This window comes from Ptychodera flava, chromosome 18, assembly GCF_041260155.1.
Source record: "Ptychodera flava strain L36383 chromosome 18, AS_Pfla_20210202, whole genome shotgun sequence".
NCBI classification, from domain to species: domain Eukaryota; kingdom Metazoa; phylum Hemichordata; class Enteropneusta; family Ptychoderidae; genus Ptychodera; species Ptychodera flava.
Genome location: NC_091945.1, coordinates 25,742,833 through 25,769,323, shown reverse-complemented (window position 1 = coordinate 25,769,323; position 26,491 = coordinate 25,742,833). Strand labels below are relative to the sequence as shown.

At 38.9% G+C, this 26,491-nt stretch overlaps 1 protein-coding gene across 1 annotated transcript in view; it reads left to right on the top strand.

The window, feature by feature from the left end:
• The first annotated feature begins 1,939 nt into the window (after positions 1-1,939).
• Positions 1,940-26,491, top strand: part of LOC139117691 (heat shock cognate 71 kDa protein-like) — a 43,470-nt gene continuing 18,918 nt past the window's right edge. The window contains exons 1-3 of the mRNA XM_070680937.1: positions 1,940-2,135; positions 2,635-2,840; positions 20,469-20,621. Of these exons, the coding sequence (XP_070537038.1) occupies positions 1,940-2,135; positions 2,635-2,840; positions 20,469-20,621 (555 nt within the window). The remainder of the gene's footprint in view (positions 2,136-2,634; positions 2,841-20,468; positions 20,622-26,491) is intronic.

The window sequence follows — 26,491 nt, the reverse complement described above, 5'->3', positions numbered from 1 at the left end:
TTTTATTGGGACATGAGTGTTTTTGGACAATAGGTAACTGAATGTGGAATTGTGTTTATTTTTCGACCAGAACGGGTGGTTTTATTTGCAGGCCGGACAAGTCTGTTTCACACCTTTGGGGTAGTCTACTAAATTCACAGCACAAACTTTACACTTAAAACTACCCAATCACATTACGCCTGTGGTTTGATTGCCTAATGAGTCAAAGCAAGCAAGGGTAAATTCCTGATCTGTGGACGCTGTCACCAGATTATCACCGGATTAACTTAGACAAAGTCAACAACTAACGCACCAGCAAGGTATAAAAGAAGAGCTGCCGCGTTCGTTGTTGACTTGTCAAAGTCAATCCAGTATAATCTGGTCATAGGGTCCACATATTAGTAATCTACACCTGCTTTCTTTGCGCATTAGGTAATCAAACTCTTTAGATAATAGACGCAGCATGTTGATAAAACTTTTACAGCGGCAGTGTTAAGATAAGACCAAGTCACCAAAGGTTTGTAGAATAGATCTTTAGTAGCAATAAAACAAAATGCCTCTACCCACCCCTGGGGACGGACATGTAGGCACCCCTATGCATATAGTAGTAAGAAAGTATGTTCCTTCAAAATGTTTAAGCTAAAATATGTTTTTGTGATACATTGCCAATTAATGAGAACAAGAGGTATCGTTTAAAATTTGATACCAGTAAACAATGGTGTACTAAACGTGCAAAAGCTTTTATCTCTCGTATGTATTTCATAGATTGGCTATGCTTGGTAAGTAAGAGGAAATCTTGACTAAACTTCTCTCTAGGAACACTTTCTGACTTATTGCGACAAAGAAAAAGGACTGTCACATTGTTGAATGTAGCAACGCGTGTTTTGTGCACAGCCTGACGAGTTGCTGAGTATCTCATAGTAAGCTGTGTATTTTACTAGTTTTTTTTCACTTTTTGTTTTCACATTTATACACCTGCATCTGTACCTAAGGAGCTTCAGTAAGTTTCGGTATCAGAGGTCGCGGCATTTAAAAGCTTTGACGCTGAGTACAATATCTGTAGGTGTTATTGAAGCTATTTCAGCATTGAACTCAAAGCTGAAATACGCCAATTCAATAGAAAAGACAAGGAAAGTTTTTCCTTTTTTCACAAAACAAAATATACATCTTAACATTCAGTAATTTATGGAGAGACTAATGGCCAGTCCAATATCTGTGAACCTGAGTGAAATTATGCTGCTTTACTACTACAATTTCTGCTACTTGCACTGCGCTGCACAGGTTGAAGTTTCTTTCTACTGAAGTTTTCGTTCTCAGTCTGCTCGCAATCGCTCGATGCATTGCGCGACACGATTCCTCAAGACGCTATAATTTCGCCTTTTTCTGGTAATATTGGACCAAAACGGTGTACAATTATTAAGAAAATATCGAAATTAATATCTTCGTACATGGTACTCTTCAATATTGTCCTAGACGGGACATAACCTCCTCTGCGAATTTAAATTCAAGTATTTAAATTGTGAATAACTTTATATTACAATATATGTTTATAAACACTAGCGACAATATTATATGCGAGCCTTATCTGTGCGTTTCTCATAGTATGCATGTTTGCCAGCTCTCATTACTTTTTCGTTTGACTGTGCTTGTTCCCAAAATTTGGGTCGAGTCCATAACCCAACATTATGACACTCACTACCCGCGGCCCTTTCGCAAGGCTCAAACTCCAACCATTTTATGTACAGCAGTGCATTCGTATTGTTATCGCCTTTCGGATAACTGTAGCATTTCTTATTGTCAAAATATCTTTGATGCACACAGGGTAAAAGGTAATTAGCTGAATGATACTAGCAATGTTCCCCTCATCGAAAAGTTCAATGTGAAATATGCTAAACGATGATCCAGAAATACTTAGTGTTGTAATGCATTTCTTTACCTCTTCTAGATTTTTAAAGAAACTATGGCTGCCGTTGGTATTGATTTGGGTACATGCTACTCCTGCGTTGGTGTATTCCAGCATGGCAAAGTTGAAATCATAGCCAACGACCAGGGAAACCGTACTACTCCAAGCTATGTGGCTTTCACTGATACAGAGATTCTTATCGGAGATGCTGCCAAGAATCAAGTAGCCATGAACCCAAACAATACTGTGTACGGTAGGTTATGAAAATAATCTCTTCTAACACCAATATCAGTTCCTCTTGATAATTTTATGACTGTCTTTGTCGTAATAAATCGTTTATGTACAATACATATTGATACTTTACTTTGTTTAGGAGAAATAAAAGTATGATAAATCATCACTTTAGGATTTTAACATTTGCATTGCCGTTGCTCGCGTCATCATGTTCTTTTCTGGTAAATTATGACATAACTTCAGTATCGAAGTCTGACCTTACTCGGCAGCATAGCATTTGCAAAGTAACATTTCCCTCCTAACGTATCTGTCTTTTTGGCTGTTTAACTGTAAATTTAAATCTAGTTGAAGGTCAAAATGTGATTTACAACCTGGCATAAAATGAAAATTCACATTGGTAGGTAGGTTTTCTTGCCATCATTTTAATAATATGTTTTATTAAGTAAGACCTGGGTGACCGTCAGTCGACAAAATATTTCCTCAATTTGTTATCCATCGTAAACAATATTTTTTTTCAGATACTAAGCGTTTAATTGGTCGTCGATTTGACGATTCAGTAGTCCAAGAAGACATGAAACTGTGGCCATTTAAAGTTATTAATAACGAAGGTAAACCAAAGATTAAAGTAGAGTGCAGAGGAAAAGAAAGAACCTTCTGCCCGGAAGAAATCAGTGCCATGGTTCTCCTCAAGATGAAGGAAAGTGCCGAAGCATATCTTGGAAAGGTATGTTAATACTTACTATGATTCAGAGGTGTAATCTGTACTACGTACTCTATTTCTCACTGTTAAATTTGAACAAACAGTGTAATAAGGTACGGAAATTTTATGACATAACTTCAGTATCGAAGTCTGACCTTACTCGCAGCATAGTATTTGCAGAGTAACATTTCCCTCCTATGTATCTATCTTCTTGGCTGTTTAACTGCAAATTTAAAGGCGGCGGCAGGTCAAAATGTGATTTACAACCTGGCACTAAAACTGTGGTTTGTCTAGAGAAAGGCGACTCATGTAAGCAAACACTTTATTAAATGATTACTGGCACTGTTTGGTGCCAATGGCAAGTTTGAATAATGAGAATTCTTTTCTAAAACATTGCTATTGTAACCACATATTTGCAAACACGTGTGTGATTGGTCATAGGTGGTGATAGGTATCAGAAATGTGTGTTGTGGCCACAGATTGCGCTAGATATGGGTTGTCCTTGCAATCTAAGAGTGGGAAATCCCTTATATTGACTTTGCACGCTAGTGGCCTTGAACACAGGAAAATAGAATAGTATGTCCATGTGAAGTATTGATTTTGCAATACGTGGTGTTTTACAAAAATGTCACTTTACTGTAAAAATATTTCTAACCACTGTAAGTGATCAGATGCATCAATACGCCTATTTGGTCAAAAATTATTAATCACTTCTAATTTGAATGAAGTAGTCCTAATGATAAATAGTTCTGAGAGACACGTATCTTTGGGAGTCACACCATAAACGGTATGCAGTGGCATCACGATTTTTGGGCTGCTGAGTTGAGATGATTTTGGACAGCAGTGAGTTTGCAGTTTGGAACCGAACAGCTACTGAGGTTGAAATGTGTATGCTATCCTGATGTACAGAACATTCCTATGAAGTTTTAGCCAGAATTGGTGAATTTGTGGACCTCTGAAGTCAGATTTTGTGCCTTGAATGTGCTGACCACGGACACGTGTATGTTCTGATATTGCTGTCTCATTCACTGGTATTACTATGCTAGTATGAAGTCCATGTACTGGTGGTGAGACTGTGCTGTTGGCTAAACAACCAATGCAGATAAGTCGCTGTGTTTGAGAAACTCTTTACTTGAATTAGAAGCTGTTTAGCAGAAACTGTTGCACTTGTATATGTATGCTGGAGAGTGCTGGAGAGTGCTTAATGTTACAGTTGCCTAGCAGTTTTAAGGCCTAAGGCACTTGGACAGCCAGAGTGTGAGTACCTGACCAGTGTGTAACAACGAGTTTATGGTCTGCAGTGATTTCCTGCCACGAGTGTGTAACATCAGTGTGAATCCACAATGGGTGCACTTGTTCCAACCTGTTGAATGAAGAGAAGTTGAACTAATGCATTGAGAGACTGTGTTTGGAAGCAGACGACCGTTGAAGATAGGCCGTTTATTCAAGCAGCTGTGAACTGTAATGTTCTGTGTATATGAATTATTATGGAGATGATTATTATATGAGAACTGAATATTTACTTGCATTGCTGAGAAACTTGGTGTGATTATTCAGAGTCTACAATATGTATCAGAGTCTATGTTATATTTTGTTTATAATTATTTCCTTGTTTGCATAATATCCTTGGTTTATAAGGTGCTGAATATTGTGTAGCACATTTAGTCAGAGATTGTACGAGATTGTTGATAGTTGAGTTTTTGTGCCCGGTTACATAAGTTGCATTTAGGCAAATAAGCAGATGTTTAGAATCAATTGTGTATTTTGAGTTACTCGAAAACCAGTTGATCCAGTGACTCATTTACTAGTCGCGTATGTACAATATAGTGATACATAGCGAGTTTATGCTGACAAACAGTTGCACATTTTGGCAATTCATTCTGTAAAAGCTGTGTACAATTATAGCCCCCCCTGTGTTGAATGTTGCACTTATATGATGTATTATTTATTTTCTGCAAAATTTGCTGTGAAGTGACTTTACTGTATAGAGTTTTGGGAGATAATACATTCAATTTTAAGTAACATACTGCTTACTTGTGTTTTGTCTAGCCTTTCGTGATTCTACACATCCGTAAGTTTTTTATATGCCCGGTACATATCAACAATTGAAATCCAGATTGGATGCCCCAGAGAATAAACAAATCCTTATGTAATTCATACTTGTTTTCGAGTTAGTCCGGCAAAAAATTGGTTACACTATGAAAATTTTCCCTAAATCAGGACATATGAAACTTTGTGAGAATTTGGGTAGAATCTTTGAATTTTCGTTGCTAGCTTTACTGGTGGACAGCATTGTCCCCGAGGCTGTCTCATGCTCAGTTAAGCAATGTTTATTACTTTGTCAAAGTTTGTGCGCAATGTTTGATAGCGGCTATGTACGTCTGATAGCTTCAAGAACTCTATAACGTTTGGAGGGGTCGCAGTCAGAATAAGTGTAACAACTTAGCTCAGCTGTTAAACAATTCTTTCTTAGGATGGGGATTTGCCCGAGCAGTTTGACTGTGATGTCTTCGCTGGGTGACTGGGTGCCATACGTTGTGAGTTGAATCCTATCGAAAAGATACTGTATTTTCGACACTTGCTTAATACAACTGTTATGGGACAGATTGTCCACGAGGCTGTCTTCCGATGTATTCATTATAAACGGTGCGGGTATTTGGGTGCGGATATAACACCTCTTGGCTGAACTTTTGCTAATTTTCACCCCAGGGGTACGGATTTCGTGACATTAAAGATGTCATCTACCACAAATCCTACACGATAATATGTTATTCCGACAACAGAATCTCTCTGTTCCAAAGAAAGTGAGAAATTTCGTTCGAAATGATCAATTTCGATCACTTCCGGAAGCCAAAGTCGGTTATCGCTGTGCGCCGCCATTTTGAAACAAGCCAACTCTCGCGAGAACGAACGGTCAACTCAAGCGGGAATTAAAAATCGTTTGCTTGAGAGCTACCAACGGGAATAACAAGTGTTTGTTTTGCATCAGACGGCCTCTGTTTCCGGCCCTGTTACAATAAACTGATGGGAATCATGTGATTTACCTGTTTTAAATGATTTTCGTTGGTGAACTTTGCATTTCCGAATTAAATTGCTACATAATCTATCATTGAAATTCTAGAAAATAAATGACGGCAATTCAACCTAAATGGCAAAAATATGCAGCGAATACAGAAATTAGCATGCAATATTGCCATTGCCTGAAAACATCAACGACGATACTTAGGGGTTATTACACGATTTTTGGGCGATACCGCGTCGTATTCGAGTGATGTTTCCATATTTTGACGAGTTGCGCAGCCTTTATCATACATGCATGCTTTGGTTACGACTGTTTTCCCACGGACGTTCCAAAATTAGCGACGAAATCAACTGAAATCGACCTTGCTTTGTACTCGCTGTACTCACAAAAAATTGGTTGCTAAGGAGTGATGACAACAATAAATGCGCAGCACTTCCACCACAGAAGATAGAGTCTTTCAATGGTTATTCTCTGAAGTATAAGGCTTTATCCATGCATTTCGACATGGTATAGAAATACGATGGTATCAACCGGGACTCGAACCCACAACGCACGGCACCCAATCACCTAGCGCAGAGGACAACACTGAGGCACATGATGACCGTCTGTATTATCTTTAACAGTTTACAGAAGGCAGACCTAAATAGATTGTAAGCACCTTTATACACATGAACCCAAAGGAAGGCCATGTACATGCAAGAAAATTGTTAGAGGGTGAGTATGGGAATCCATATGTGATGGCTTACTCTAAACAAGCTGAAGCCTTGCCTGAAGTGAAATCTGAAGACAAATCTGCTCTCAAGGAGTACACTTTGTTCTTGACCAAATGTGACAATGCAATGAAAGGAGGACCACATCTGAGAGAGTTTGACCACAACAGAAACCTGCAGATGCTAGTCTACAACTTGCCGTATAAGCTGCGGAAACGATGGCGTACAAACACATTTGATATACTACAGAGCAGATCAGTATGTTTCAGGGACTTGACAGAATTTGTGAACAGGGACGCCAAGATAGCGACCAAGAGCTGTTTGGTGACCTGACCAATACTTCGACTAAGGTGGTTACAAAGTCTACCAAGAAGGGAAATGTCAAGAAACGTACTGCATTGGCTGTAAGTATGGAAATAAAACTGCTGACAGAAACGAAGATCAGTGATAATGTAAAGTGTTTATGTTAAAATTGTTAGAGGATGGTGATCACTAATCAAAACAGTGATGCTGCACGGATACTGATCATAAAATACAGAATTACAAGGTCTTTGCTAAAAAATCTTACAAGGACAAGAAACAGCTGTTGAGATCCAAGAACCTGTGCTATGGCTGTCTCAGATATGCAAAACACCTTGTTAAGGATTGCACAAACAAGTTGACATGTGAAACGTGGAAGGAAACATCCCACTGTATTGCATTACCCTGGCAGTAGTGCTGAGAATGAGCATGCCATAACGACAACAGTAAGGATGGTTGATGCTACATGTCAAATCGTACAGCCTCAACAGCATACTTATAAACGAGTGGTAATAGCAGTCAAATTGAGATGTAAAGCCACAGGACTAACTGTTCAGACATATGCATTTTGGACAACGGAAGTGACACTGTATTTTGTACAGAGAAAGTTAGACAACAGTTGAATGTCGGTGGAAAGAAGACTAAAGTATATTTGCATACCATTACAGGGAAAAAACATGGTTGATAACCATATCATCAAAGGCCTTGAGATCACTGATCTAGAGGAAAATAATTTTATAAATTTGGCTTCCGCCCGCATATACTCTGAGCAAAATTCCTGTGACATCTTAACCAGGCTGACATTAAGAGTTATCCATATCTAGAGAGGGTACATCTGCCAAGTATTGACGCAGAAATCGGTCTGTTAATAGGCAACAACGTGCCAGATGCCTTTGAACCATGGGAAGTGATTAATAGTATAGGAGGGGGACCATTTGCTGTTCGCACTCGTCAAGGCTGGGTTGTAAATGGATCCCTTATAAGGACTGGCATTGCAGACGATGATATAAACCAGGCTGTTGTGAACAGAATACAAGTAGGACCAGCAGTTGACCGGCGCTGATGGATTACTTCAACAGAGAGTTCAGTGAATGCACTATCGATGATAAACCGGAACAATCAATAGAGGACCAAAGATTCATGAAAATGATGGAGACAGAAATCAAGTACCATGATGGACATTACCAGGTACCATTACCATTTCGAAAGGACAATGTTATGTTGCCAGACAACAGAACGGTTGGAGAAAAGAGCTTGAACCAGTTGACGTAACGTTTTAAAAGAGATAAAGCATATTATTGAGAGTATGCAGCATTTATGAAGGTATAGTGGAAAAGGGCTATGCCGAGAGGGTGCCACAGTCTGAGTTACAAGGGCCGATGGAAAAAGAAGTATCTTCCTCGTCACGGAGTTTACCAACCTCAGAAACATAGAATAAGAGTCGTCTTTTATTGTAGTTTAGAGTATAGAGGAACTTCACCGAACAAAGAGTTGTTACAAGGTCCTGATTTGACAAACTCCTTGCTTGGAGTATTGGTGAGATTTCGGCAGGATAGAATAGCACTGATGTCGGAAATTGAGGCAATGTTTTCGCCGGTCAGAGTGCCCAAAGAAGATCAAGATTACCAGCATTTACTCTGGTGGCCAAATGGCGATGTGAATGAACCTCCGGCAGAATATCGCATGAAAGTTCACATTTTTGGGGCCACATCATCACCGAGCTGCGCTAACTATGCCCTGAGAAAATGTGCAGACAAGTCCTCGGACCGGATGTAAAGGACACCATCGATATCTTGCTCTATGTCGATGACATGTTAAAGGTGGTTCCAAACAAGACGTAGGGGCAGGTTTTGGCCAAAGGGCTGATAGACACATGCAACAAAGGTGGACTCAGACTGACAAAGTGGATCAGTAATGATTGTTCTGTTTTAGAGATGATACAAGAAGAGCAGCGAGCAAAAAAGTGAAACATTTGGATTAACAGAGAGACAGTTTACCCTCAGAACAAGCCTTGGGCATGAAGTGGAACGGGCAAGCAGACGTCCTTGGTTTTAAGAACAGAGTCAAAGATAAATGGGTAAAAAGGCGAGGTATTTAGGGAGTTGTAAGCTCAGTCTACGACCCATTAGGCATGGCAGCTCCCGCCCTCTTACCACCAAAGATAATGCTTCAAAAGCTTTGCATAACAAAATTGGACTGAGAGGATGAAATACCCAGTAAACAATGTGAACGATGGTAAGATTGGATGAGATATCTACCATTGGTAGAAGAACACTTTATGGTCCCTAGGTGTATCAAGCCTGAGGAATATGGCGATAAAGATTCATACAATTACATTACTTCTCTGATGGAAGTGAATCAGGGTACGGAGCTGTGTCATATATTAGGACGATTGACAAGAACGACATCATTCACTGTGCCTTTTTGATGGCCAAGGCTAGGGTGGCGCCATTGAAGGGAATAACAAGTCCTCGCATAGAGTTGACAGCAGCTACTGTAGCCATGCGCATGGATAGGTTACTCAGAAAGGAGTTGCATTTAGAAGTCAGTGGATCTTTCTTCTGGACCGACAGCAAAACAGTGTTGCGGTATATAAATAATGAAACCACAAGATTTCATACTTTGTGGCAAATCGAATAGCAGTGATTTGTGGTGGATCAGAACCATCAAGTTGGGCATACATAAACAGCAAAGACAACCCAGCAGATAAGTGTTCACAAGGTTAAACTATTGATGCATTTCTTGACATAAAACGTTGGCTGCGGGTTCCAGACTTTTCTATGGACTGCACAGAGTAAATGGTCAAAGGATGGTATATTGATGGTCAACTTGACCAGGTGATCCAGAGGTAAAGAAAAACGCCAAGGCACTCACTGTAGAGGCCAGTGAATCACAGGACTTCATTCAAGGTCCAATTGAACTTTACTCTAGTTGGTATTGGCTGAGAAGATCAGTGGCATGGATTCAAAGATTCAGCGGCAAGAAGTATAGTGAGCAAGTGTGTGATCTGCAGATGCAAGCGGGCCAAACTAGGTGACCAGAAGATGGCTGATTTGCCAGCTCACCGAGTACTGCCACATCAACCACCATTTACAAATGTTGGGGTTGATTACTTTGGTCCCATTGAAGTGAAGATTAAGGGATCATCAGTGAAGAGATACCATGTCATATTTACGTTTCTTGTAGTCATGGCAGTTCACATTGAAGCTGCAGATTCTCTGAGTACAGACTCCTTCATAAATGCTCTGAGAAGATTATCGCAAGGAGAGGGCCAGTAAAGATGATAAGATCTGACAACGGCACTAATTTTGTAGGTGCAAAACGAATACTACAGGAAGAAATTGACAAGTGGAATCAACAGAAGATCCTTGACAACTTGTTACAAAAATAACATAGAGTGGATGTTTAATCCGCCTTATGGTTTGCACGTCGGTGGAGTGTGGGAAAGGCAGATTCGTACTGTACAGCAGCTGCTACCGTCTTTAGTGAAACAGTAGCAACTTACAGATGAGAGTCTACGGACATTTTGTGTTAAGTAGAGCTGCCGTCCATTCACAAAGTAATCGGATAACGTAAGCATGTTGTTAAATATGAAATGAGCAGCGCTTTCACCTGGTCTATTTGAAAGTAATGACATATACGGCAGTTCACAGATGGAAGCAAGTACAATACCTGTCAGACATGTTTTGGAAGCGTTGTTTAAACGAATATTTATCTTTCCTGCAAGAAAGACAGAAGTGGTTCAAGGTGAAGAGTAATTGGAAGTTGAAGATGTAGTCTTAATCAAGGATGAGAATACAGCAAGAAATGTATGGCCATTAGGTACAGTCACCAAAATTATGCCAGATAAAAAACGTCTTGTGAGAAGAGTAATGGTGAAGCCAAAGAATGTTTTAGAAAGACCATATGACAAACTTTGTGTGTTATTGGAAGCAGATTAGAATTATCACAGTGTAAACACCTATTTACATGCTACCCGTGCGTGGATGAGTGAACTTACCAGTTGAGTTTTCCTGTGTGATATAAAGATCTCAGTCAGTGGACAGTATATCTGATTGCCTGAAGCCAGTCCACGATGACGGATGGAGTTTTAGATGGATGTATGCCATGCTTGGCAGAATTGTTTGACCAAGACGTTGTCTGGGCATGGTCGATATGAAGTGAGACGAAGATTTTCAAAGATCGTGTTTGAAATTTTGAATTTTGTGTTTTTTGTAGTTGTTATGTAATTTCAGCATTCGAATTTATGTGAGGCATCAAAGGACTGTCGTTAGGAGACAATTTCCATTTGTTTTATGGACAATTTTGAGGGCTGGTGTAAGGACGCCTCAACCAATTAATTTACCCTCGTTTGAGTTTGGGCTCCCATCGGCCATATGGTGCTAGTTTATTGACATTGAGGCTAGAAGCATGGCATCGACCACTGCGGACTTTTTGGTCGCAGCCTAGTGAGTTTGTCAGTTTTTACAGAGTTATAGAAGTTTTTCGGAATTTTGATGGAGTAACCGACTTCACGAAATTTAGTTGATATGTAAGAGGTTACAGTGTTGATGTTCATCCAGTTTAAGTGTTTGAGATCAGCGTTCCGGAATAGACGGGTGCAGTTCGGTAAAGGTAATTGTCTGTACATTTCTACTAGTTGGTACGTTTGATATTGGCTGGTGTGCGTCAACTCATGTGAGTAAACGGAACTCTTGTTATCAACGATAACTTCGAATCTATAGTCTTGCAGGAAATATTCAGCGCCATAAAAGGGGTCCGCTACGTCTATACTGACTATCAGTTACTGATGTAGCGCATACAGCTGATGTAAGTGATTAATATGCCACGTGCCCTACAGTTCGCAGGGAAATATAACACGAAACATCTGGATACAAACGATTAATAACCATTCACTTTCTTAAGGTAGAATGCACCTCGGGACAGACATTTGGACTCCCAAACTTTTACAATTCTCTTCTGATATTCAACATATGGGGGTTCATTTTAAAGTTCTTGGTGTAAGAAAACTTTTCACCGGCTTAGTTTTCGAAATTCGAAAATTAATATTTTTCTCCATAGAGTTAACACAGGGATGGCGGCCATTTTGAATTTGTAATATCGGTAAATCTTGGGTAATTTGTTTCTCTAGTACCAAAATTTGCACGGTGACCCCCTATTTTTATTCTTGATTTTGAAAGAGAATGATTGAAAGATTCCTTGAGGAAAATTAGAGCAAAAGTTTAAGTCTTTCACTTTCGAGGTGCATACTACCTTAATACATCGACTCTATACTGAAAATAATGAGTGAGCTGTGGGATCACCACCCCCGTTCACTTTTTTACTTGACCAAAATAATGAGAGAGCTAAAGGATCAACCCCTTGTTTTTTTGCAGTTCGCGAAATGCTCACGGAAAAATTTGGATACCAAGACCCCCTAAATTTTTTAGTTTGTCCACCCCTCCACAAAGTTTGTGGTAGCGACCCCATCTTCATTTTCCCATCAAACAAGTACTCCACATTTTCAACAAGCACGGCCCGGTTTTTTTTCTCAGTATCCTCTTATATCTCACAAATATTTATAATAAGTTTGCAACAATCGTCTCGCCGTAGCCTATCCCCCATTATCATATAGCCTCATATTTATTAGGAATACACGAAAATAAACATGCATTGGGCAGTCCTGCTCGCAGATATTCAACACCTGTTACTAGCAGTTTGTAGAGCCGCATTCCTAAGGCAAGTTTGTGGGCCGTATTCCGAAGGCAAGTTCGTAAAATTGATTCATTTTTCAAACTTATCGGTGGACATTTTGATTATCAGTCAAAGCCAACTTGGGTTAACCCAACTCTGGCAAGGTCAATGGCATCTGCTGAATAGCACACAAAATGACGATTATGAGAGAGTATACAAATTGTGAATTTCTGGCTGCATGAGACGCTGCTGCACTAAGAAAAGCTTTTTACAAAATTGACAATACTCCCAGGTTACAATATTCCATCAAATAAACTTTTTAACCTCTGAAATGTTTGGTAATAATGGCAAATTTGCCAAAATTAAAATAATTGCATTTGGTCATAATTTTTTTATTTTAATTAGATTCTTTACAGTACAAAGTTTTATTTTTGTGTTATTTAACGATGAGAATGTGAAAATTTAGAAAATCAAACATGATGACCCCATCTTCTTTCTTTAATATTTGATCATTCTCATATGCCAGAATTCAAATCCTTGGTAATTGTTAAGTCTCCTGCTCTTCCATGTGTTCTCTCTGGCCTGATCTTGTGTATAAGTATTTTCACTGTCATGCGCATCAAATGACCCTGACCCAAACTCTTCTTTAGCTGCTTCATAGTCACAGCTATCTCTGCCACTGCCGGTGACAGTTACTCTGCCAGTAGGCGGTACAAGGGCAGTAGCTATATTAACTTTGATAATTTTGACAATGAATTTTGTTCAGCTTATACAACTGCGTTCTTGTTCCACTCCCTAAGCATGTTAAACTATCAAGTATTCAGCTTGCCAACAATCCATTATTCAGCTTGCCACCAAAGCCTGTGAATATGTACCGCGCATTTGTATCATTGACATATGATTTTAAGATTGAACTCTCATTCAATTATCACCAAATATATGTATATGGAGGCTTTTGACGACAAACTGAATATTATGTGTTTCAGCATGCTGTAGGGAGATAGCGAGAAAATGTATTGATATATTGCATAGAAACAATGAAAAAATATTAACTGTTGCAGCTTCAGGCCCGATACTAGGTTTGTTGTTTTTTATGAAAATTCATACATTTAAAAAAAAAATTTGAGACAAAAGTATTATGCGACAAAACAGTTCTAAATTTTGTTTAATTATTTCTAACTTTGGAATAATTTGATGACATTAAAATGTGATTCATTTTTCATTGAATTACCCACCAAACCATGGAATCGTAAAAAAGTAATTGGGAACCTCTTCCTACAGGTAAAGCAAAACTTTCAAGTCCCCTCTGCACTACCCTTAAAACTTTCGAATCCCCCTGAATTCCTCAAGCCCCCCTAACTGTTTGTGAACGCAGCCTTAGAACGCGTACTTCATTGGCTCTATAACGTGTATAGGGATCGCTGTCAGAATAATTGTAACAACTTACCTCGATTATGAACACAGGGTCCCGCGAGCAATATTCGTATAGAAGTTATGAATATGATCAATAAATGTCTTGTATTAAACTTTTTTCATTATACAAGCCTTACCTGTGTCTAGTGTGTGCCTACCACTTTACCCTAGCTATCTGTGTATAATATTTCAAAGAAAACAGTCTATATCTGTTAATTACCCTCCCAAATCCCCTTCATTAATTTGTTCTGCCGATCACTGACGCGGGGGCTTATCGCCCTGACCAAATACCTCGTTAGCAGCTCATAAGGTAGTGGACAGAAAGGGCTGAAAGTCTCAGGGTCCGTGGCAAGAGGATAGGAGTAAAGTACCTAGACACTTAATTTATGTATGTATGCATAGATAAGCATGACTGAACAACGTATACTATTACTTAGGTATGCATGTATGCGCGAACGCCATAATGATTACGCAATCTTTCTAAATAGTTCAGCTGCGACGATGTCCGCTTTGAATTTTCGTCTAAAGTAATGATACGAACATATTGGAGTCAGAAGAAATATTTTGTCCCCTGATGTCTCATAAAATTGAGGCCAAATGAAGTACATTCCTTATCATTGTAAGAGAAAATCAACTGATTGTGAAGCGTACAGGTTGCTATGTTACCTCAAAGACTAGACTGGCCCTCGTCGTTTGGAGTTTCTCGGCGTACACTGCAGCATGGCTTTCAAAGTTCCACTCCACGATCTACGCGACATGTACGTGTTGCTTCTATCTCGCGACAACCTAACTACTAACGCGACAGTCTGCTGAAGTTTATTCCTGTAATTCTACTACTCTGTTTTGACATCTAAATGCCACAGACGTCAGACTTAGGCAAGTGTAGTACCTCCTTTCTTTACGTCGGTCATTATACAGACCATGGAGGTCCCTCTTTCTCTCTACCTCCATGTATACAGACTCAGTCCCCCATTATACAGACCATGGTCATGCCGGTGGGACCGTCTCTGCTACCTCCATGTACAGACCGAGTACAGACCAATGACGAACTATCTTATGGAGGAGATGTCACGCAAATGGTAAAGAACACGATTGGAACTATTTTGTGATTATAAGATGAACAGTCAAAGTCACAGAATGTGCTCTCTAAGAGATGGTTTACCCAAAGCATTTAGTAATTATCAATTTTTCGAGTGAAAACATCAAAACTGTAAATATTGAATTAAATGTTAAAGTAGTATTAAAAAATTGTAGCATTTAAAGCCATCTGCTTTTCAAAAATGTAAATTTATCCTTTTTGACAATTTTTTAAGGAAAATTCATCTCATTGATACACATTCTTGAAAATGTCAAGATTAGAGGTCAACACTTGATGATTGCTGTATTGTTTAGAGGACCTGGATGCATTTGAAGGTTTGGAGATCATATCTGATTGGTTCTTTACTATTTCAAAGTGCCTCTCTAGTCCAGTCCTTAAAAATGTTTAGGGGTCATATCTAAGTGGTCCCTTAAAAAGATTAAGGGACACATCAGGGTGGTCCCCGAAAGTTTCAAGGACTCATCTGGGTGGTCCCTGAAAGTTTCAAGGTCACATTACGATAGTCCTTGAAAAATTCAGGGGCACCTCAGGTTGGTCCCTGAAAGTTTCAAGGACCCATCCGGGTGGTCCCTGAAAGTTTCAAGGATTCATCCGGGTGGTCCCTGGAAGTTTCAAGGTCACATCAGAGTGGTCTCTAAAAGATCCAGGGACACATCAGGGTGGTCCCTGAATGTTTCAAGGACTCGTCTTGCAATGGCGGTTTTGGAAAGATTCAAGGTCTCATAAGGATAGTCCTTGAAAGATTCAGGGACACCTCAGGTTGGTCCCTGAAAGTTTCAAGGACTCATAGTCTTAGTCATGTTCACGCTACAATCACAGTTGCTGACATCATTGTCGAGATCGGGAACAGCACTGTCAGTGTCACTCCACAAAGGACCGTGGTAACAGACATCAAATTCATCGGCGATATCCAGTATTCCGTTGCTTTCCATGTAGTCCTGTCATTAAATAATTGGTGTAATGGACGTCCTACATTCAGAATTGGTAACCTTTCCCAACGAACGAATTAGTGCAGTAGTCAAAATCCATTCGAATGTCGCGTCGTTTACACACTCGACTTGAAACAATGCAGAGTCTCACAACAATGTGACCCGTGACCTTTACTATGTAAATTAGCAAGGACCATATTAGTTGGTGTACGATTCAGTGTCTCGCTTAATGAGAAAAATATCATTGACTACATCTCCAAATTAATCATGAAGACTGTAACATACAACCATAGTATTTTAAATGGTGGGAAAACTTTACAGCATAAAAGAGCAACATGTACCTTACCCGGGACCTTACACAATCGCACAATCCTAGATGCCCCTGTAGGTTAAAATGGAATGTGCCATCACGAACTGATTGTTTTCGAATAATTAATTGTTTACTGTTCAGACCAGCAACGCGTCGGCTAGTGACAGCATACTTCAACCAGCGAGTAAATTACCATTAATCGTCAAGGAATGCTCGTCTAAGTCAACTGAAGGTTCAGCCACTGCCCAGTTTATCACATTTATGCCGGGAAGAACATGCCTTGTAGATCTCGTCGCGTGATAAATATGCAAAGAGGTGTTTTGGAGCCGGCCGACCAGTCACACATACATGGGAGCGATGAGGACGCTGTGTTAAGCCATTACATAATCTTAACTTCGACCGTCATGAATATTGACGCTGTATTTGCAGGAAGTTGGACCAAATCTTTTCAGTGATTCGTCTGCCTGTCAGCTTTACCAAGTAATGCTTGTGAATGCACAAGCTGACGAGCGAAGGTCACATCAGGATAGTCCTTGAAAGGTTCAGGGTCTCATCTGGGTGGTCCCTGAAAGTTTCAAGGACTCATCCGGGTGGTCCCTGAAAGTTTCGAGGTCACACCAGGATAGTCCTTGAACGATTCAGGGTCACATCTGGGTGGTCCCTGAAAGTTTCAAGGACTCATCTGGGTGGTCCCTGAAAGTTTTAAGGACTCATCTGGGTGGTCCCTGAAAGTTTCGAGGTCACACCAGGATAGTCCTTGAAAGATTCAGGGTCACATCTGGGTGGTCCCTGAAAGTTTCAAGGACTCATCTGGGTGGTCCCTGAAAGTTTCAAGGACTCATCTGGGTGGTCCCTGAAAGTTTCAATGTCACATCAGGATAGTCCTTGAAAGATTCAGGGTCACATCTGGTTGGTCCCTGAAATTTTCAAGGTCATGTCAGTGTGGTCTCTATAAGATTCAGGGTCTCCTCGGAGTGGTCCCTGAAAGCTGCAAAGACATCTCTGCACAGTCCCTAAAAATTCCAGACAAAAACTGTTGGTTTTTGCCGTTAACATTTTAAGGTTTCAACAGACAGATGATATTGATTACATTTCTTTGCATCTACCAAAAAGAGTTCATTTTTAATAGAAGGGCTGAAATAGTTCAGTGATTTTTAAAAATTTTCCAGCATTAATTAGCACACGCACAAGAAAAGGGTAGTTTTATCAAATTTACCAGGTCTCATTTCCTTGTATATGAAATAAATAAATGTACAAGTCATTTTCTTAACATCTACCAAATCATTTGAAAGAGAGATCACCAAAAAACATACACTACAGCAGAACTGATTTGGGTAGAGGAAGAAGGCCATTTTACCATCGAAAATTTAAAATTTTATCATGCATCGTTCGGTGAGAAAAGCAAATGCCTACAAATCAACCTTGGAAAGGGAATTTGTATTTTCACTTAAACCTAAACAAAATTGACAAATCAGTTACATTTAATGGGTTCTCCTTTCCTGAGAGTGCGAAAAGCTAGACAAAAATGTAAAATTTGTTAGAGATGTATTTGATGATTGTGCAATTATCAATAATTTATAAAATTTGCCCTCGTCTTCACACAAAAACACTGTTAGATTCATGATTTTTAAATAGATTACAACAAAATGCTCAAGATCTTATAATCACAAAATAGTTCCAATTGTGTTAAAGGGAATTTAATTGAATTAAAACAAAATTAAGGATGCTATTTTGCTTTGTAATACCTCCCATTGTACAATACACCATGGTCGTAAAATTAATTTCCCGATTGAATTTCGTAACATTTCAAGTACATTTCTGAAGTAAACATCAACATCCATCATTCCACGAGTCATCATCGCTGGGTTTACTACTTGACTTTGGAGCCATATCAATGGGGAAAGTCAAAATGGATCAAAATATTGTCGTTTTTTCTTCAAAGGTTCATCACCTATATAAATCAAACATTTATTTGCGTAATTCAAGCAATTAAACCAGCGAAATTGCAAAGAAAAGCAAAAAACAACGGGCAAAAAATAAACGAACCTAGAAAATCACCACAAAACAAGCATAGTCGGCTTCTTGGATACAATCTCTCTCTCTCTCTCTCTCTCTCTCTCTCTCTCTCTCTCTCTCTCTCTCTCTCTCTCTCTCTTTCTCGTGGTGTATCACCTGTCTGACAAACTTTAAACTAGGAAATTTTTTGAATGTGGTAACTATATAATCACGAAATTGTGGTTATTCCATTGCCACAATGCTCGCTGCCGATTATTTATTTCACGATGATGTCACAGCAAAATCTCAGACAAATCAATGTATTTTCACCAAAACATGTCTCGAGCTACAATAATTTTACTTTGGTCACATCAGACAGTTGATATTAGAAAGGTGGGGGCTTGCAAAGAGTCAAAAGAAAAAGTATTGTGTTTCATAACATCGACAACGAAAAGAAGTCTTGTCAGATCCGAGTTGCTTTCATTGACATGAGTTTTCCTAGTGATAGTATTGTTTTTATTCGTGTTCAGTCTCACACCCGATTTCTTTCCTTCACGATAAATCTCTGCAAAGCAATTTACTTGTGGCCAACTTGAGCCTGGTTCTAAAAAATTCAACGTGATCCTTTCTGTTTTGTGGACCAGACACGAGTAGGCATCACTGTCAAGCCATTTGCAGTGGAACTGGCTCGCGGGACCCTGTGTTATAAAATAGCTCTTGCTAAGTGTGGGGATTGAGCCGAGTGATTTCGGCTGTGATTTGTTCACTAGATGACAAGTTGTCGTACGTTGTTAATTTGAATACGATCGAAAAGTTACTGAAATTTTTTACTACGGCATAATAGCACTGCTGTGGGACAGGATTGTCCACGAAGCTGTCTTTCGGCCAGTTAGGGGATGTATTTAATGCTTTGATTACAGTCCAGGTAGAGGGACTGTACTTTGATAAAGTTTGTGTGCGATGAGTGATAGTGATGTGTTAACAGTCCCGAATATGTCTCAATAGAGCATAGTATGATTGACCAATCAGCGAACCTCAGTTACCCACGTCAGGAATGGAGTAACTAACCGTGTAACCCTAGGCTTATAGGTTGCAACGAGTTTGGAACTTTTCGGCTACATTTCACTCTTTATTTTCAGCACTCGGTAGCTTTTAGATGTACACGTTCCGTACATGGTTCAGTACGGTTGAGATTGCAACCAACACAAGTGGTTAGTACATCAAATATTTATCCATGAATGATTTCAACTGTTCGTGTTGGTCATCGGAGCATGATGGAGCACGGTGTTTTGATCATCATGCATTTCCTGGTACGATTGATCCATCTCATACTCTTAACTCAAAAAGCGCGCGCCAGATCAAATGGCCGAAAAAATTTATCAAAAGCACGGAAAGAAAATGAAAAACGTCGAATTACTCATTGTCGAACATGATCAAGGTGAAAGAAACGCAGGAAACTTTATCCTAACAATTTTTTACACGGAATAACGTCACAATTCGACTCGGGCTAAGATAGTTCCGGGTATAGCCAACAGTCGCACTCGATAGACTCATAGATCTGTCAGGATCTGTCTGGTATTCCTAAAGCATGCGTTGACACAAGGGACTGTTGTCTATTGCAGGACTTAGGTTGCTATTTGATATTAATGAGATATGACGTGGAGAACAGGGCGGAGGCAAAGGAAGAAATTTGCTGTCGTGATGTTAGGTTGGTACTGTTTCCAGCAGGCAATGCCGTGACTGGTCACCTGCGATCCACTTTCACCTGTCAAACCATTTCCTCTGCGTTAGGGTTTTTTCCTGTTGTTTTCGTTGAGGGTGCAGTGGAAGACACCAGTCCCTCGTGCCTTATGGCACTCGCGGCTCGCGCCTTCGGCACTTCCCTTGTGATTCCCCCAACATTGTATGTGCGAGAGACTACATCAATAAGAGACAGAAAAGGCTCAACGGTCTGTCGATAAAGTATTGGTGCAAGGGCTTCAAAATTTACTAAATTCACTGGTCATAGGAGATTCTACCTATGCCTTTCAAATATTGCGATAATATTCCACTAAAAACTCTATGTATTCTCAAAGAAACAAGACTAGCTATAATTGCGAGTCCAACATTAATTTAAAAAATAATTTTTTGAATTTTTGAATAAGCCACTCATAAGTAGAGTTTTATTTGTGGCATAATTTATGTTAATTTTCTTCCTACAGAAAGTCGATAAAGCTGTGGTAACTGTCCCAGCCTATTTCAATGATTCTCAACGTCAAGCCACCAAAGATGCTGGTACAATCGCTGGTTTGAATGTGCTCCGTGTTATCAATGAGCCAACAGCTGCAGCTATTGCATATAGTCTCGACAAAAAGGTAAGTTTTTTGCAAACATAAATTGATGACAACAAAGTTATAACAAAATAACGCAAAGTATGCACTAGGATATTGGAAATGTAAGCATGCCACTACTCCATGTGGGACGAGATGATTGCACCCTTGTGCAATTTTTTTTTGTATTTTCGTGTTAACATTATTTTTTATAACGGCGTTACAGAGGATTTCTGTAACGTTTACTGAACAGCATCCTCTAGGATCAAGCTCACAATTTTTTTTAGGATCAATGGTCAAATATTTGCTTCTGGTTCTTCTTTTAATAAACTAAGGGTAACAAACGAATACAAGAGGCAGAAAATGCAGATGTAGGTTTTACTGGTGTTATATTAAGTTAAGCGGGCTTCATTCTACATCTATGCTATCTAATCATACTATATGAAGTAAGTGACTAATCTTGCACGTAAAGCCTTTTCCCAAGATACAAAGAAAAGCATGTATTAACACGACGCACGTTGAAAAGTATCATGCATGATGATTCCTCCTATGTCAGGTAAAAGCAGTGTATGTATACGAAATCAAAATGTATTCAGTTTATTTATCTGTGCGAGTGCCATATGGAGAAGTGAAAATTATGAAGCAACATTTTCTGAAAGAGTCGCGTCTGTATAGTGGTGAATCAGAAATTTTAGGTTCATTTTATTCAAACAACATGTATACTTGTTTTTTTTTATTTTACTAAAATACAGTATACCTTCTAAGCATCTATCGTTTATATATGTGCTTTTATTTCTTGTTTCACCGATTGGTGATTTTCATGTCGTATCCCACTGTTCATTTTCTTAATCTCTTGCATTTTGAAGTCTCAATGTTATTTTAATCTGTATTTTTGTTTGTTACTCTACTTCACTTTTTATAATTTTCATTCTATTTTAATGCAGATTGCAATAAAATGACAATGATAATAATAATAATAATAATAATAACAAGGCAGTATTGCTGAAGGCAATGAGAACTTGGGCCGTGATAGAGTAATTTGGAGGACAATAGATACTACTATTCAAATATGGTCTCGAATTTCCTCCTGTCAATTAGGCATTTGATTAACTGGTTATTAAACGAAGCAATGGCATGACAACGGCAAAATATGTCTAGCAACTTTAGTGGAGTTTGAGGCAGGGGTTCTTTATTTATAGTGGAAATTGCTTAAACTCCTTAAATATTCAAATTACAGCAAATTTCTTTTGTTCTCGATGGTAGATGTCTAATATTTAGATGGGCATATTTAGATTTCTACCCTATAGTTATCCCTATATACCAAAAATCGGACATCCAGCTCTATTGGCTTGCTCAGAATTAGATATGCGCATAATTAATGCAGTACAATATGTGGTGTCATAAGGTGTCCCATCATACCAAATATGAAAGGTTTAGCACTTGTGGTTACTGAGTTATGGACAATAATGTATATTGAGGTCAAAGGTCACCAAGGTCACATGATATTTTGTCAAAATGTCTGAGATACCTGCGTGAACCGGGACTCACTGATGGACTCACGGACGGATATGACCCAATCTATAAGCCCCCTGGACTTTATCCGTGGCGACAAAAAACTGTGTCACTGCATCCTTTAGGCAATATGAATACGATGAGAAACTAAATTTTTATTTTTCTTGGCCTTATACATGGGAGTCTATGGAGAACTGCCTTATACATGGGAGTCTATGGAGGTGTAAACTACAAAGTCCTCTGACACGGCCAAATTCGATCGCATTGTGAAACAAATCAACGTGCATCTGTATGGGGTTGGGTACTATTCTTGTGCAAAGTTTGAAAGAAATTGACCAGGGCATGTCTGAGATATCTGCGTGAACGGACGGACGGACAGACTGACATGACCAAACCTATAACTCCCCCAGGACTTCGTCCGTGGGCACTAAATAACGCAACAGTTATTACAGCTACACCTGCGGTAGGTTCATATCCAGAGCCCCGTACGGTCTGCCGCCGTCGCTTGAAAACAATCTCATAAACCTGGCCATATGGGCAACTGTGTATGGGCAGCTCGATGCTTGACTTCCCGGAGAAGGCGAGCTGTCACGTTCAAGCTCAGGATTATTTGTCGATCAATTATCAGTAAATTTACCTTACCTAGATGAAATTTTGTCTATAATAATAATTTCGCCGAAGTTTGACAAAATTACATCGATTTTTCAGGTTCATATCTGACATTTTGAGTTTTGAGTGCAGACAGAAATAAGTTTTGAGGCAACATGGCTGTGACCCCATGTTGACCCTAGTCCCGCGTACGATGCTATGTGCTTCAGCTAACCATGGAGGTAGTAGGAGCTAACACACAGCATCGTACGCAGGGCTAGCGAGAGAGTTGCCGACATCGACGGTTATTTACGAGAAGTGAATAAAAGACTGTCATTTTTGGAAGCGATCGAGTAGCTGAGGTAGGCTGGGATACGACTTGGGCCCAAGAACGCTGAATTTCGGCAGTAATTTGGCTTTTTACGTCAAGTCCCAAAATGGATTTGAAGTCACCGACCCTACGTACGGGTCTTTGCAGGGCTGTGGTGAGCGGGGCGATTAGCTGTAGCGGAACACACAGCATCGTACGCAGGGCTAGTTGACCCATAGTGAAAATGTGTTCGCGATCAAATCTTCCTATATTTTTTTTAGAATTTTCGACAAAATCGTTGCTCCTTAAATCTTTTGTAAAATATAAAATACTAAAATAAAATGCGATGTGCCATGTCTCCAGATTTCTAAAAATATCGTTCGTTGACCGTTCGACAGAATTCTCATTTCACAAACTTGTGACGCAGTTGAAATTCAATACTGACCGCCAAATAATCTTAATGAGATGAGATCATTCTAGACATCCTCCAAATTATCCAACCATTTGCGTTAGAGTTCAGCTCGCTTAGAGTATCATAACATTCTTCGGCCTTTGTTTAGATCGACCCTAATCTCTCCCATTTAGGAAATAAATACACAAGCTACCTTGACAAAACTTCGTGCACATCCAGGACCAAACGCACTACAAATCTGTCTTGACGTCATCATCTCCTTACATGGTAATCGGCATACCGTATTTTTTAGCAAAGGAGACACAGAATACGTCGGAGTATTCAGTTTCAAAACGTATTACATTGTGTGATGTTGTCAAAAAAGGTAATGTTACTGCAGTGGTATAAATTACAAAACACAAAAGTTCAAATCAGTTTATTTTGGACTGGCTTTACCCGACATTTCATATTGTTTCTTATGCCAGATTTGACCACGTGCTTACTGGCGACCCCTTTACATGCAAATTTTGTGTCAAATGGTGTGTTCTCCTGGAAAAACAAATGTACGATTTCTATATGAAGGAGGCGAAATTTGCCCTCAAAACTCGAAACCACCCCTTTATGGGGTGTACCTAGCTATTTTGAACGAGCTTCTCGAATCTGCAGCTCTATTTCGAAATGATGGTCTGGTTTTCTCAGCTCAAGGATAAGTGTTCTCCATCGCTGTGGGCATTACTATTCTCAAACTGGGGGTACAGTTTCCAGTCGTAATGTTTTTCATTGTGTCCGGGATATAAAACCTTTGCTTTTCACACTTTTACTTTGATTAACACTAGTCCACATCTTGTCAGCGATTAAACATGTTTCAAGTTTAAATGTTAAATTCTGGTCTCGAGCTCTCTTGTTCGACCAAACTGAAATTACCCCTCCCACTTGGCTCGTCCAGTGGGTGTAGCAAGGGTCGTGCCATCGCCTAGGAAACGGAGGGTGCATTAATTGTTGCATTTCGATGCACATTTTGATTATATTCAGAAGATTTTGTGGCAAAAACTCAGATAGAGAAGCATTAATATTCACATCTCACTTATTCAAGACTTCTGAGAGCAGCACTTCCATTCAGTTAACATCATTACGCCATTTATTATGCCAAGAAAGATGAAGCCAAGACATTTTGCCCTCCCTGGTCTCAGCCAGAAATGGTTATACCTTACAGAGTTTTTTCCCACGGAATGAAAACAAATGTACTTGGGCTGAGGCCAAGTACAATAAATATAAGTATTATATAGAAATGATATCGCTAATAATATTAGGTTAAATTTCAGTGACAAATTAACCTTAAGGGTATTTTGGGTCGAAAAGACCATATACGATATCGATTTCACTGCCCTATGTTTCCATAGTAACAATTTTAGGGTTGAAAATTTCAGTTTTTCTAATATCCCATGAAAAGTTACTTTGATTGATATGAAAATTATCTAGTGGGGGAGTTCAGGTCAGAGAACACAAAAACCAGACTTATTTTAATGTTTCAAGTTGCCATGATAACTATTTTGGGATTGAAAATGTTACTTTTTCCCTAATTCCTATTAAAGAACTATTGATTGATGTAAAAAATTGATCATAAGGTTTTTTCTGGTTAGCACACCAAAAAAAATCACACTCATTTTAATGTGAGATGTTTCCATGGCAACCATTCAGGAGTAAAAATTACCAGTTTTTCAAAGATTCCACCTAAAATCCAGTAATCAAGAGAAATATTATACCAAAGGGATATTTTGGCATAGACAGACAAAATATGATATCCATTTTTACTGCCCTTTATTTCCATAGTAACCTGTTTGTGTTTTAAAATATAATTTTTTTTCCAAATTCCATTTAAAGTAATCCCAGTTACTATGCAAATGCTCTCCTAAGTGTATTTATCACAGCATGAACTCCATGTTCATCTTTGTTTTATGTTGCCATGGTAACCATTTTTGGTAACCACAGTTTTTTTTTTTATTTAAAACATAATTCATTATTTTTTATTTATTTCATTGATTTCTAAGTAACAACTTAACATTTGTTCTATAATAATAATATTTGTAATTTCTTAGCCTTCATTCTAGGAAGAATTATAAAGATAATGTATATTGGGCCATTCTGGTCAAAATTATGTTTTCCGTTAATTTTAGTGTGTTAGAATTAATTTTATATAGACCAGAAATAATTTTTCAAGCATTTTTAATTTTGTTTCATGCAGTCATCCCAAATAAGTGTTATATAGTATATTACTAACTTATTATGCATTCATTGAATTAAGTTTATGCCTTCAAATGAAATGTATGTGCTAAAATTAATTCTACTATTATCTCAAATTACTTTTACGAACCCAATTCCCTTAGCACCCAATGTACCATTACAACCATTTTCAGTAATAGAGCGCGAAGCCACTGCAGTGAACTGCAATAAAACTGCTGCACATTAATTAGTTTCAGCTGTAGCCGTGGCCACTTTGGTGTTCAACAAGGCTACTTGATACAGACAAAAAGTTTGCTTGTACAAAGGCAAAATTAGCTCTATCTGAGGCTCGTGTTGTAAATGAGAGTTTACGATTGGCACCCTGTGTTCAAGATTAAGATACAATGTAACATTACCATGCACTGGTCCATGTACAAATCTTTTTTTATTTCAACTTCCCCAGACAAACTGTCTGCATGGGACATACAATGTTGTCGACTTTGCCATCTGGCTACAGCTGAAACTAATTAGTGTGAGCAGTTTTATTGCAGTTCACTGCAGTGGTTTCGCGCTCTATTACTGAAAATGGTTGTATTTATCACAAGTAGAAACAGTGGCAAAGTGTTTTTTATTAAAAACATGATTCACTGGTACCTATTTATTTTATGGATTTATAATTAACGACGTATAAATATTCATTTTAAAATAATTTATTTTGATTTCTTTGCCTCATTCCAGGAAGAATAATGACGACAAATTATTTCTGATTGTTTAACTAAAGTAAAATTATGACCATGTAGTGGTGCATTATTTTTTGTGTGACCTGGCGTGACCCCATAAACTCTATGATTAGCTAGATCTCCCCTTTCCATGGTAGCAACGGCTAAATTTGAA